This window comes from Lacerta agilis, chromosome 10 (genome assembly GCF_009819535.1).
Source record: "Lacerta agilis isolate rLacAgi1 chromosome 10, rLacAgi1.pri, whole genome shotgun sequence".
Taxonomy (NCBI): Eukaryota; Metazoa; Chordata; class Lepidosauria; order Squamata; family Lacertidae; genus Lacerta; species Lacerta agilis.
The window spans coordinates 27,886,272-27,900,825 of record NC_046321.1 but is presented as its reverse complement, the minus strand read 5'-3'; the positions used below and the strand labels follow the sequence as shown (position 1 = coordinate 27,900,825).

Genomic DNA, 14,554 nt, shown 5'->3' with positions numbered 1-14,554 from the left:
GCTACCCAGAGTATACCTGGAAGCCATTTTGGCTTCATTTTTCTCCTCAGATCTGGCAGCTCTGTCTAGCAGCTTTTACATCTTTTTTCATTCAACACTGGATTGTCAATCCCAGAGTGCGTAGCAGAACCAGACTTGCTTGTTTAAACCAAGTCAGCCTCAGTCATATGTTACTACAGAGGTTGGGGGAAGGTTTGATTTGTTGGGCAGGAGAGGTGGAAAGGCTGAACATAAAAATCGATACATTTGAACATTTTCAAAAACTCTAACCCTAATCCTACCACAATCTGAAGTAATACATCATTTCTCCTTTTTAGCATCTGATCCAAAATGTGACTCAAAGTCTCAGGGTTTTAGTTTGCTTTTCAGGGCATCCAGGAAGAAGTAAATGACATGGTAAAAAGTTAGAAGCACCGGGGGGGGGGGGGTGCTCTTTCCCAACATACGTTATTCTGAGCCTTCTCTGCCACTTGAATGCTTAAACTGCCCTTTTTCCGGCACATTCTACTAGTTTTAGTATATATTTACTATCTTTCTGTCAAAGTGCTGGAGGGTCAGAAACAATAAAAAAAAATACTGAAAACACATGAGAAAGAGGGTCATGACCTTGCACTGCATATATTAGAAGAGTGCCACTAGATTTTACCTCAAAAAAGATACTAGTATGGGTGGGTTCACATTACTGTTTTTTTCAACATCAGGTGATTTCTTTTAGTAATGTGGTGAGAACTGTATGGCACTGAAATGGGTTCAGTGATACACAGGTGAGTCATGGCGAGTGCTCTCAGCTCACATACCTAAAAAAATATACAGTACCTCACAATTAGTAAAACAGTCACCTGAGTCGTCTCCTGGCCTCTTCCATTTTCAGTTTGCGGCACTGGAACCTGAGGTACAGAACATACTTATAGCCTCACTTCTTCCTGATACGTAGCGCCACCGTCCAAAAATGAAAATGGACACAGTTGTATGATTATTTTTTTAAATTGAACTGGTATCATGGTCAAGAAAGCTGGGAACAATGAGAAAACAATGTGCAACTATGATGTGATCTTCAATAAGTAGGCAAGATGATATAAAAAGACAGGAGTTACAACATGCCCTTCATCTTTTAAATTGGATGTTTCCCATCTGTCATTACCGAGGAGCGGGTGGTTATGTTACCTCAGTAAAATATTTTTACAGTTTCCTAAAGTTATTTTGAAACATGATGATTACGAATTGGTGGTTTTTCACTTTCTCACTGTTAAATCACTTGTCACTTCAATAGCATATTGTTGAATTGAAACTGAGTGTTTGGATGGCAGATGCCATTCTTTTCTTCAAGTTGCAAGCATTCTACAGTTTTAGCATGAGAAAAACATAGACTGAAGACCAACCCATATTTTTGAGGTGTTGAGGTCTATGTATGGTGACTTAATTGCCTCATTTTCATGTGGGGAGCTCTTTGCAGGAGGTTCATGTGAACATTTTCAAAATTATCACAACAGAAAAGAAAAACAAAAAGCTTTCAAAATCTGTATTTTCTTTTATATGGTAAATCTGGAGATTTTTATGTGGGGACTCTTTTACACCATAGCTTTCATTTAATATCAAATGCTCCATTGCTCCATAACAGATGAGAGTCTCACAACCCAGGCTGAATGAATTAGCCATTGCTACATCAGTGTAATGGAAGTCTCCAAGCATGTTGGAATCAAACAACTCTCTTTTAAATGTATGATAAAACTATTCAGTATACTTAGTCCCTTCTTGGTCATGCTATATAAGTGACGAAGGCTGCCGTCTTACATGAAGTGCACACACCAGATCCATAAAAGAGTTGCATATCTTATTGCTTTATATGCTTTTACACTATCCAATTGCTTCCTGCAGCACTGATTGAAATCTTACTATATCTTATATTACAATGAAGTCCATGGAGGATCAAGTTGTGCAGGAAGAACCAGGATTCCAGGATGATGAGGTATAGATGCAAAGTTTGTTTTGTCTGGATTCCTCAAGAAAATTATACAAAATGGAATAAAAATGGAACATTCATTTTTTAGTAAACAAAATGGTTCATTTTTTAGTAAACTTAAAAGATGCGCATATTCATATAATTTTGCAGGGTGGCAACTTGAAAGGGGGCATTCTCCAAGGGCAGTCCCTAAGCTGCCCACAGAGGTGCATCTGGCACCTTTATAGTATAGCTGTCATCATAAGCTGAAATGCGCCTCTCTTTATCCTGGCCTTTAGCACCTGAGATGCATGTTTTAGGACCTACCCTATTCTTCTGATTGTAAATTGTTTTAACTCATTTTAATGTATTTTTACATTGCCTGGGACCATATGGTGAAGGTTGGGTAAAAAAATCAAATTAATACATTACAATTAAATAATTGCCACTATTAAGAAACCCCAGTGCTTTTTTTCTAGAAAAATAGGTGCTGGTACTTACCATAAAGTTGTTACAGTAAGTACCGCACTTTTTAACCAAAAAAAGTGGTCCTGGTACTGCGTACCCTTGAGCATGGAGAAAACCCTCTAAAAGTAATCCCTGCTCTGGGATAACATAAAGTTAGTTGCTTGACCAAAGTGAGAGATGTGTGCATAAATATCAAAATAACAAAGATTCTGGTAGTTGCTGTTGTTTTTGCATCCCTTTAGGAGTCGTTTTTCCAGGACATTGACCTGCTACAGAAGCATGGAATTGTAAGCACACTTTAAAAATGCATCTGTATCCTTATCTGCCTTTCTATTCTCTGTTTGAGCTCTGACTGCTATTATGAAGCAGGCGTCACATCCTTAATTTCAAGCAAGAAAACGTATGATTTTCAGTCTTTTATAATAATCAAGATTACTTGAACTATGTAGACACTACTGTTAAACTGAGACTAGCTATGGTGATCAGGTGAAAAATACCATTGTGTCTGCTGAAATTCCTTCTTCTACACAGCTTACAAAGCTGCAAGAACTCTCTCTCTCTCTCTCTTTTAAAAAAACTGGCCATCCTAGAGGTAATGATTAACATGAATGCAGCCTGTACCCAAAAAGATACTCAGCTGTTCCATTGCTTGTGTCATTGATAATCTACTGCACTGGAACTGCTTTTATTACCTTCACAGAGAAATTATTAAATGTCCACTACATTCAGAAAAAAATACAATGAATGCTTAGAGAACTACAGGGTGTAAGTACTATCTGGATATCACCAGAAAATTATATAGAAATGGTACAGCTTAATATTCTTATAAATCAGGGATGGGGGGAACCTGAGACTCTCCAGATGTTGGACTTCAGTTCCCATCCATTGCTGCCAGGTGATAGGAGTTGTAGTCCAGCAACATGGAGGGTTATAGGTTCCCCATTTGTGTTATACATCATTCTTCCCCATTGTGCAATTTTGCCTTGGATTTCCTGCTGCTTAGGAAAACAAGGAGACCCAAACAATATATAGGCACCACATTCATTCTGTTAATTTATATTCATAATGTTGATCCAGCCTTTCTTTCTGAAAAGGACCTGACTAAAAACACACACATACCATAAAGTAGAAATCACTTACATTTACTGTTTAAAAGGAGATAAAAATAAATATAATTAGAAAACCTGCACCAAAAACCATTTATAAGCCCTCCTAATTTTAGTGAGGAACAAGATTTTGGTTGATTAACCTCCCTGATATATGTAACATCTCATAGACATCAAGAGTTCTAATCCTTTTTTATGTTCTTCACAGAATGTGGCTGATATTAAAAAATTGAAAACAGTGGGAATTTGTACAATCAAAGGAATTCAGATGACAACTAGGCGAGCACTATGCAGTGTTAAGGGACTCTCAGAGGCCAAAGTGGAGAAGATAAAAGAGGCAGCCAACAAACTTATAGTAAGCAAACTCTAGCACTCCATCCTTGGGTCATTTCCCACTGGTAGCATAAGACAGAATATAATCATGACTGCTTTATTGAAACCCTCATATTAAATATTTGTACCAGTTAATGTGGCTGGCAAGCCATCATAACTTCACCCATGAATGGTTGGCAATCCAGTACATATCTGTCTGTCTGTCTGTCTGTCTGTCTTGGAGTAATTGTTGGTATATTCCTAGCTAAGCACTTTCTTGTCCAAAACACTTATCTTAGATGTTGATTTCACATATTATGGCAGCTGCATTTTTCTATGATGAGCCATTGCGAGGCAGTTCAATGCATTTGTTTCACCACATTAAATTTGAAATCATGCAGCAAGAGAACCATGGCTTTCTGCAATTTGCACTCATGGTAAACACATCATGAAATAAATGTGTGACTGCTTCACGTTTTAGAGATCATTGTCAAAACATGCAGTAAACATGTAATTAATTCACCAGTTCAGTAGTTGGAAATTGCCTTCTAATCAGACATCAACTATCACAGAAATAGAGGAAATGCATCACAAAAAGGACAAAATATGGCATACGCCTGCATATGCTACTTCATATGTAGAAATTTAGAAAGAATGTGTTGTATGTATCCAATGATGCTGATCAGTTGATTGACTTCTATCAGCAGGACTGGGTGGGAAGCAATTTCCTGCTATTCCCCCTCTCCACTGCAGCCTCCTGTGTCCTCCTAAATCTGCTCTAGGGGGTTCTCCTAACACTCTGGGGTAGATCTGGAAGTTTGGGGAAGGGAGGAATCATGAAAAATTGCTTCTCTCTTCATTCCACTGAACACAACCTTACAGTCAGCTGACTGCCACATTTATTTATTTTTATGGACCAGACAGCCCTGCAAGTAGAGGACTTTTCTCTATTAAGTAGGGAAGGATCATGGCTACAGCACATGCTTAGCATGCCAAAGGTTCCAGGTTCAATCTTCAGTATATCCTGATAAGGCTGGGAGACATCTCCTGTCTGAAATCTAGGATTGCAGCTGCCAGTTAGTGCAGACCAGGGTTGGGGAATGTGTGGCCATCTAGATGTTGTGGGACTAGAGCTCCCTTCATCCTTGTTCATTGTTTATGCTGATTAAGGTTTCAACTATTTTGTGCTTCTTACAGGAACCAGGATTTTTGACAGCTTCTGAGTACAGTGAGAAACGTAGGATGGTGTTCCATATCACCACAGGAAGTCAGGAATTTGAGTTAGTAAACAGCCAACTCAGTATTTCAATAAGCTTTTGTTATTGCTGCTTGTTTTGTTCTTTGTTTGCTTGTTTGCTAACATGTTCAATATCTAGACCCAATTTAACAGCTAACAGTGTCACACTATGCATGGCTGCTCTGAAACAAGTCCTGTTAAATTCAATGCACCTTACTCCCAGGCAAGTGTGTATATAGGATTGAAACCTAATGATGCCAGGGACATTATCCTTTCTTCTCCCAACTTAAGGTCCCTGGGAAGTCCAAGTTGATGTCCTGACACTCCTTATAAGACAGAGGATGCAATCCCAAGAGTAGGGTCAAGGCAAAGGAAGTCCAGTCAAGTAACTGAGTCAAAACTGACAGTCCAGTAAGGGTAGGCTAGGGATGGGAAACCTGTGTCCCTCTAGGTGTTGTTGTACCACAGTTCCCATCAACTCTAGCTAGCTTGGATAATGAGCAGGAAAGTTGGTGTTGTATTCTAGCAACATCAGGAGGATTGCACATTCTGTAAATCTGGAGCAGTTGTCAAAACCTAACCAGGAAGGCAGAAAACACAAGGCAGCTTTTCATCCCCTGGAGAATTCAGAGTACCCAGTGGTGGGTAGGGAGAGCTGTTGCCTCAGTAGTATGCGGAAGCCTTCTGAGTCTTCTGATTGAACAGCCTATGAGCACTGTGAAATGCTGTCTGTTCTTTTGAAAGGTCATTGCCCTTTTCTGTAAGCAGTACCTCCTACAGCACAAGAGATGACTTGGACAGGTGTCCATATTCTTGGCATGGTAGTGGGGGTGGAGGAGCAATGGATCCCCAGTTGATGTCCTCTTTCCCAGATGAATGAAGTCAAATAACAGGACAAGCCATGTTGGTTAATCCCCATCCTTTAAGAAAGATAGAGCAGTTGGCAATTATATTATTAGGCAAAATGGGTGGCAATTTAGTAGATAGGGGGAAATATGTAAAAACCACATTTAAAGCACAAACTTCCTTAAAAAATAATAGTGTACAAATAAGTGGGCTAAAGATCAATATAAAAGGTTAGAGTCCAACACAGTTTGGCAGGTTTAAGCCCATTTATTTCAATGAACAAGTGTAGCAAACTCCATGTTGGATTGTGGCCAAAATATTTAAATATCATAAACTCTATCAACCAATTATTTATATCCTCCTCTTCTACTGCTTCTTCAGAACAATCAAGTTTATTAAGCCAACTTCAAACCATAGCTTAATATTGTGGCTTGTTCCGAAGATGTGAATTATAGCTTCCTGATTCAGATGAAATGGGAAACAATAGTTAATGGAAGATTTTCTGGTTTATTTGCCAACTTGTGCCAAGGGGCTACATCTGTGGACAACAGGCTTTTCCATATCTTGTTTGAATGACTGTACAAACGTTGTCATTTGATGTCACAACAGTAACCCTATAGTGTATATTCGAGGTCTAAAAGAATAGCAATTTCCTGTAAGCTCAAAGCCAGCTAACAACAACCCATGCTGTCCCTACATGCTATAAAAATCACATGCAGGGTCTTTCAACATGGGCACACTTTCCTTAGAGCAAAAAGTTTATTTCATATTGCTTTCTTGGCTTTGTGACCTGTTTTGCATAACTTCTTCCCCTTATCTGCACTTCTAGTAAACTCTTGGGTGGTGGAATTGAAAGCATGGCAATTACTGAAGCCTTTGGGGGTGAGTGAAAGTATATCATAGAACATGTTCACTTCCCTAAGCTATTACAAATGTGTGTTTGGGTGACACGATACTCTGGCTTGTTTGTAGAAATATTTGGGGGGCATACCCCTATTTTTTGTAGTACATGTGTTTGCTAGGGGTGTCTGCCATTAGTGTTTTTGGTGGGGCCATATAAATGAGTAAAAAGGGTTGCAGGCATAGGCAAACTCAGCCCTCCAGATGTTTTGGGACTACAACTCCCATCATCCCTAGCTAACAGGACCAGTGGTCAGGGATGATGGGAGCTGTAGTCCCAAAACATCTGAAGGGCCGAGTTTGCCTATGCTTGGGTTAATGGGTAATTTTTTAAAAATATTTTTTTCATGATCAGTTTAAATTATGCCCTCTCTTAAACGTAATCCAGCTTTGTGCGGTGTTCAGGCAAACTTGCCTAAACATCAGCTGATGCATGGGGAGTTCAATTCTGCTTTCTGCAGAAAGCAGCCCAAATAATTTGTGTGTGTGTGTGTGTGTGTTGGGGGGGGGGACTGACTATATTGTTTCATATGGCTAGCAAATTTAATTCTTTATATTTTTATTAGAATTCCGAACCGGCAAAACTCAGCTTTCCCATACTCTTTGTGGTATGTATTTGACACCCATCCTGAGAATTGTATGTTCTGTTTCCAAAAACTTGTAATTTGCTTTTAAAATAATAACTAATATAAATATTTCTGCACCAAGATTAATCTATCTTGAGGATGAAGGCCAAAAGTATATTAGTTTTTCCAATGAAAAAACTGCCAATAATTATGATTACTATTTTAATGTTATTTATAATTTCCAGATCTAACTTAACTTTGGGTACAATCCTAAAACCACCCCTCCAATATTGTTGCCTGGGGGAAGTTAGGATGGTGTATATTCACCTCTCTGCCAAAGAAGAGGAGGAGTGCTGTTGAGATGGGGAGGAATGCCACAGCTGAGGCTTCTGGTATGCCCAAGCAGGCAGGAGCCTACTACCAACAGAGTTGGGGTAGAGTGCTGGAGGCTTAGAACCGGCAGGACTCAAAGGTCTGCAGATCCCCCAAGGGGTCATATCATTGGGTTCCTCATCTAGTACGGGGGGGGGGCAATGAAGAGAAAACACCACCCTCAATCTCATTCAACAGCTAGAACAAAATTGACCTTTCCCCAGTTTTCTAGGGTCAAAAGGCTCTCTGCTTCAGCTAATATGGGTTGCCATATTTCAAGGAGGAAAAACCAAGACACCCCAAAAGTTGTTGAGGTTTTTTTTACACAAAACCCAGGACAAAGCACCAGGAATGTCCAGGAAAATCCGGACATATGGCGGCCCTAATGGCGGAGTCATTAACCAGTGAACTCTACTATGCTCTATGGAAAGGGAAGTTCCTCCACTTACTTGGAACTTCTTTCCATGTTGTGTGCTTTTGATCATGCCTTTGGGGGCTTGTCAAGAACAGAAATTACTTGGGATACTTCTAATAGTCTTGAGGATTTACACAGGCCTTACTATAAAGTTGGTAGTGATTATCAATAATGAAAAATTCCAGGTATTAAAATGGCATGTAATAGGGCTTAAATTTGTTCACTCCTTATTGTGTGTTTTATAGTAACAGCCCAGCTTCCTGGAATGGATGGCTATACTGGTGGGAAGATTATTTTCATTGACACAGAAAACACCTTGTATCCTTTCTTTTGAGATATTACAGCTTTAACAGAATAAATTGGAAGATTTTCCTAATGGTGACAATAAATTTTTTTTTGTGGTGTTAAGATTTGAAGAGCCATTTATATGAACCTTTAGTTTTATGGGTGGGTGTGTAGAGAATACCATTCATTTAATTAACTGTAGTGCATGAAGAACTGCTGATAATAATTTTTGCTTGTATGGGAATTCAGCTACCACATCTCAGAAACTGGATTAGAAACTAGATACCTTAACTAGGAAACACCCCAGCCGTCCAGACCGTCTTCGTGATATTGCTGATCGCTTCAATGCAGACCATGATGCAGTTCTTGACAATGTATTATATGCACGGGCATATACAAGTAAGATTGCAACTGAAGATTGCATGGAAATCCTCCCTACTTTAAGATTAAACAATTCTCAGCTCAGTACTAAGGGGCCATCAGGAATATTATGAATTACCATTTTAAAATATGAACTCTGTATTTTTGTTGTTGTGGTCCTTATGCATTCCTGTATATGATTATTTTACCTACGGTAATTTACATTGGGTAAAAGTACGGTAGGTTTTAGCAGAACAAATTTAAGTTTGGGATATAAAGCTTACCTGCATTGGGATGAGCCCACAGGGCACCTTTGCTTAAAGCAGAAAACGTAGCAGTTACCTCAAGAAAAAAATGCAGAAGACAGTCCACAGTAGCATTGCTCAAAGCCAACTAAAGCTGTAAATGTGAGGTTGGTTTCCATTGCTTCTTCAACAAACAATTGTGTGAAAAGCTCTTTTTGGATGTGCAAAAGCCACTTCAAGTGCTTCAGTATAGCATAATATGTTTAAAAATCTTAAACGTTTTGTGGATGGAACCTTATCCATGACATTATTACATGAGATGAAAGATAAAATATATTTTTGTTGGTGGAAAACTATGCTTCTGCCAAATCCTCTGGAACACAAGTTTCTACTTTCTAAGCAAGCTACTTACTTCTTCCCCCCTTTCATGTTGGTTTCTAACTGCTTTTCCTGTTTTTATCATTCTTCCATGGTGCTTCAAGGTGAACATCAGATGGAATTGCTTGATTATGTTGCTGCCAAATTCCACGAGGAGCCAGGCATTTTCAAACTACTGGTATAACTCTCATGATTATGTTAGTGATCTGCTCTGCTTTCCTTATTTTTATTATGTACTTTGTGGGTTTAATATTGTAATGTTATGTTGTGAACCACCCTGAGATCTATGAGTATAGGGTGGTATACAAATTTAATAAATAAAGAATTATAAATAATAAGCTACACCCCTGTATCCACTAACATAAACCCCACTGAACTCAACTTATGTTACATTTATACTAAAATGTATACCTAATACCCCCCTCCCAAAGGAGTAGCTCAAAGCAGCTAACATGTAAAACACAGAAAAATAAAAATAGAAGTCCCATAATTTAAAATCCATTGCTGTACTATAAAAGAACACCTTAACAGCTCCAAAAAAAAAAAACCCCACAGAAAACCCAATGGGACTCAATTCTGAGTAGACATGTATAAGATTGTGCTGTTCATTTATATATCTTGAATATTTTCCAAGTAAATTCTTATCCTTTCACATCCTCTCCCTCTTTACTATTTCTTTGCAGGTAATTGATTCCATTATGGCACTATTCCGTGTGGACTTCAGTGGTCGGGGGGAACTGGCTGAAAGGCAACAGAAGCTTGCTCAGATGCTGTCAAGGCTTCAAAAAATATCAGAAGGTAGGAGAAGCATGTCAGGCAGAGTACCATGCTTTCAGATGACTGAAAAATAAGTGTTAGTGTAGCCCAAGCCTATTATCTTTTTTTTTTTTTTGTTAAGCACCACCATTTTTACCAAATAATATACTGCCAGGAGAGCAAGTATAAAATGTAACAAAAATGTGCTAGTTGTTTAAAACGCAGTTAATATTTTTCAATATTATGGAAACTTTAATAAGCATAGTTCACCATTTAATACTAGAAATGCTTAAAAGCATTCTGGCAGGAAACATAATGAATTTTCTCCTTATATTTATCATCTTCCCTTGGACCTTGTTTTCACTGCAGAATATAATGTGGCTGTGTTTGTAACTAACCAGATGACTGCTGACCCAGGAGCAACAATGACGTAAGCAATTTATTAGAAATTTACTGCGATTTTTCATAAACCACAGAAATAGGAAGTAAGATAGTATGGGGAAAGGGCTAGGATAGGTGGGATAATCTATGAAGAATGTTAAACAGGTTTTTCTACATTCTCACTTCTCCAAGAGTGCACTGCAACTGTGGGTAAAGAAGGACCAGTTAGCCATTGGTGCAACTCATGCCCCTCTCCATCAACATCATTCTCAGAATGTGGCCCCTTCCAGAATATGCCAGTTGAAGTTCTAAGGAGAAGGCTGGAGATCACTAGAGTTTCACTTTCAGATATAAATAGTTCTGGGGAGCCACTTACCTTTGCTTCATGCTTTTTTGTCGGAGTGCTTTTTTCTTCTTCTCTGCTTAGGGCATTCATTTGTGGGTAAGCCCTAAGCAATTTCAAGGTAGCATTCAAGGACCACATTCAAGGTTGTAGTAGTAGAGAAAATATAGAAATTAAACAAAATACCATAACAGCCACAGCTATTCTTTACTACAATTATCTTTATGTTTGTAACCAGAAGTGATGTACCTTTTATGCATCCCTTTAAAATTCCCTATCTGAAGCAGTTGGTGATCATCGCTCTGCCATGTATGGAAGGGATGTTGCCCATCACAATTATTTTAGGGCTGCCATACGTCCAAAATTTCCCAGACATAGTGATTTTCCTTAACACTTCATTTTTTATTTGGGCAAAACTAAAAAAAAGAAAGAAAAAGAAAAAGAAAGCTCAACAACTCTGGCCTAAAATCAAATGAAATCAATTATCAACAACTTTTGTGTCTGGATTTCTACTTTTTTAAATATGGCAACCCTAAATTATCGTATAGCTCTCATCCAATCATTCTCTTTTTGTTTGTTTTTTTTAGCTTTCAGGCTGATCCCAAAAAGCCCATTGGGGGCCACATCCTCGCTCATGCTTCTACAACTAGAATTAGTTTGCGTAAAGGAAGAGGAGAGTTGCGTATTGCCAAGATATATGATAGGTAATATAGAAGTTGTGTGGTACAGTGCATGCTATAGTTCCAATGACTTATTATGTTTTATTTGGCTTCAAGTTAACTTTGTTTCTGAATGGGTGTATATAAAAAGCGAAGTGTGAATGAAGGAGGCACTCTATTTTGAAATTAAGATTCAGGTTCCAAATAAGAGGGGAAACTGCCCTTACTAATCTGAACTAAACTTCTCTCCTCCTTGGCACCTTCAAAAGAACCAAATGTGTAATTAACAGTTCTTGCTAATTAGCCAGGCCTATGGGTGTCTGTTTGATATTAAGGAGGATGGTAACCAAGTCTGAGTATTTATATTGATTCATTTATGATGATCTGAATCAGAATTCAAGTAAATCTGAAAATAATATGCTTGAAAACCATGTATGATCAAGGCTATTGCTTCTACCATGTAAAAAAAAGAAATCAATTCAATGAGAAAGTCAAAACAAATTTTATCCAAACCCCCATAAAAGTAATGTATGCACTGGATTCCCCTCTTCTACATATCAATGCCTGCATGTAATTAAAAATGGACTCAAATTCTGTGTTTTCTCAGCCCGGAAATGCCTGAGAATGAAGCCACATTTGCAATAACTGCCGGAGGAATTGGAGATGCCAAAGAATAGGCAGAACTTGGTGGTGAACAACGGGAGGCACGTCCATAAGCTAAATCGTGTCTAAAGTTAGTCAGTTCCTGGTTACTTTTGTTCCAAATCCAGAGTGTTTTAATTTCTAATTTTCAAACATTATCACTGGGAATGGTGTGATCTTTTGGAATTGTTGAGCAGGTTGGCTCTATGAAGGTAGTAAACTGGTCATGATCAACCTCTGAAACCTGTTTGGTTGAGCTTTTTGCATTCCAACACAGATTTTGTGCAGGGTAGCAACTGGCTTGCTACAACTTAGGTGTCAATACAAAGCAATTTCAATAGGCTGAGAGGCACCCAGTGGGTATGAGAATAAAGGCTTACAAAATGCTTAGGAATTATTTTAAACAGATGTTGTTAATTGTTTGTTGCTCTTTTTTAAACTGATGTTTCTGTTGCAAAAAAAAAAATCACATTCCACCTCAAAGACATAACACCCAACACTGTTTTCACTGCCAAGGGCTGCCTACTTATGTTCTTGCAGTCTTACAATATTTGCATGTAGAATGGAATATAATAGCATGGAATGCTACTGAGAATAAAATAGTATTTATTAACTACCCAGCATTTTAAAAAGTATGCTTGTCACTGGAGCCTCCAGATAAAGCACAAGCTGGTGTAGAAAAATGGAAATGGTTTCTGCTAGAGGAATAGTAGAATTGTTTATAAAGTTGTTTTTATGAGTCTTGACAGCTCTATTTAACTGAAACTAAATTGTTCATACTTGCATTTTTAATAAAATGTAGCAGTTGCTAGCTTTTTCATCCATGAAATGCATTAAACTACTTTTTTTCATTTGTTATGTGGGTAACAAGTGGAAACTGCCTCCCAATAAGTTTATTCTAATTGTCTTATTCTTCCTATGCAATCTGTGCCACTGACAGCATATGTGTCAAGGAACTCTCTGCATCCAGCAATGCCAAACATAATCAAAAGGTGATGTTGAACATCCCTGAACACAAAGGGAGGAGGGCTGATAGCATTACATTTTTTAACCTTAGGCTTGTGGGCTTCCCACCTTTCTTCTCTTCATTGGGCATTTGCTTCCTTTTAAAACTAACTGCGATTTGTTAATTCATGCAAACTGCCTGTGGTTTTTATCCAAACAAGTCAAGATCAAACCATGGTTTCTGATGCTGCCTACTTCAGATAAATCAAGGTTTAGCCCCCTGTGCTGCTTTTAACTCAAGGATTTGGGCCTAGGACACACACAGTAATTATAAAGCAGACAATACCTTGAGTAGGTTCAGTGTTTATGCTGGCACCAGACAACTGCAACTTGTTTTCACACCCCTGAACAGACAAAAGCCAACAAATAGGTAATGAATTTGGTGGTACTATACTCTCATATTATACCCACAACTTGCATTCAGAGGAATGCTGCCTGATAGTGGAGTGAGATGTCCATCATAACTACCGTAGTAGCCACTGACAGCCAATGTGTCTTTAATCCTCTTTTCAAGCTAAATTGGTGACTGTAGCTTTATTTTGTATTGGGAAGTTTCTAATGTCTGACGTTTTATTATGTGCTGGAAGTCGCCCAAAGTGGGTATAAATAATAAAATTATTATTATAATTAAAATTGTTCCTATGGCATCTAGCTATCTCCTGTGAGAACAGAATGTTACACTAGTGGACATTTTGTCTGATTCTGCAGACCATTTAAAAAAGTTCTTATAACCTGCTCTATAGAAACAAAGGCTCCCAAGGTGCTTACAAAGGTGCCTGGTCTCAAGCTTATCACTCAACTAAACGATTTCTGCGGTTACGTTGTACTTCGCTTGCTTACAAGTTTATAACCTGCTTCACAACCCTGAGGACCTCAAAGTGGTGCACAAGCCAAAATACTGATTCTAATAACAAAACAAAACTGAAGCCCTGCGCTAAGGCCCGCCTGCAAGCCTGCCCGGCAATCCCACACTGCTCGTGTACTGTATATGTATTGGCGTGGCGTGTAGTAGTAATAGGTTCCTAGCAGCGAAGCGAGCTGAAATTTCGGAGAGCGTTCCGCGTCTTGGAGTGTTAGGGGCGAAAGTTGCTGGCAAAACCGGATCCGTGTTGCGGCATACGAAGTTCATTGTCTCACAAGCGCGGTTCGCTTCCCCTGTATAGTCGGTAGGCGATATTCTCTGAAAACTATACGTTACAGAGTGTGCGTGGCTCTGCTATAACCCAGTAGTTTCTACGAAAGATGGGTACGTAGCTTTCTCACATACAGTCTCGCGACGTAGCAGCACTGACACCAGTTACGTAAATTACGGAGGGAATTTTATCTGTGTTACCTCGAT

At 38.7% G+C, this 14,554-nt stretch overlaps 1 protein-coding gene and 1 long non-coding RNA gene across 2 annotated transcripts; one reads left to right on the top strand and one right to left on the bottom strand.

Annotated features, from left to right (window-relative positions):
• The first annotated feature begins 1,894 nt into the window (after window positions 1-1,894).
• On the top strand, window positions 1,895-12,349 carry DMC1 (DNA meiotic recombinase 1). Its single transcript, XM_033163364.1, has 13 exons — window positions 1,895-1,966; window positions 2,650-2,694; window positions 3,722-3,868; window positions 5,023-5,105; window positions 6,738-6,790; window positions 7,375-7,416; window positions 8,407-8,479; window positions 8,754-8,845; window positions 9,534-9,607; window positions 10,113-10,227; window positions 10,555-10,615; window positions 11,497-11,613; window positions 12,176-12,349. The coding sequence occupies exons 1-13, from the start codon at window positions 1,910-1,912 to the stop codon at window positions 12,243-12,245; spliced, it is 1,029 nt and encodes a 342-aa protein (XP_033019255.1). The 5' UTR covers window positions 1,895-1,909; the 3' UTR covers window positions 12,246-12,349.
• On the bottom strand, window positions 10,007-13,564 carry LOC117054486. Its single transcript, XR_004427495.1, has 2 exons — window positions 13,502-13,564; window positions 10,007-10,170 (listed from the first exon to the last, which is right to left on the bottom strand). It is a non-coding gene; the product is annotated as an uncharacterized LOC117054486 (long non-coding RNA).
• Between the last annotated feature and the right edge of the window lie 990 nt (window positions 13,565-14,554).

What these genes read in the sequence shown, in the direction of transcription:
- DMC1 (XM_033163364.1), top strand. Translation starts at nt 1,910, where the DNA reads ATGAAGTCCATGGAGGATCAAGTTGTGCAGGAAGAACCAGGATTCCAG. An exon ending in CAGGATTCCAGGATGATGAG is followed by an intron (nt 1,967 to 2,649) that starts GTATAGATGCAA and finishes GCATCCCTTTAG; the next exon opens with GAGTCGTTTTTCCAGGACAT. An exon ending in ATTGCCAAGATATATGATAG is followed by an intron (nt 11,614 to 12,175) that starts GTAATATAGAAG and finishes GTGTTTTCTCAG; the next exon opens with CCCGGAAATGCCTGAGAATG.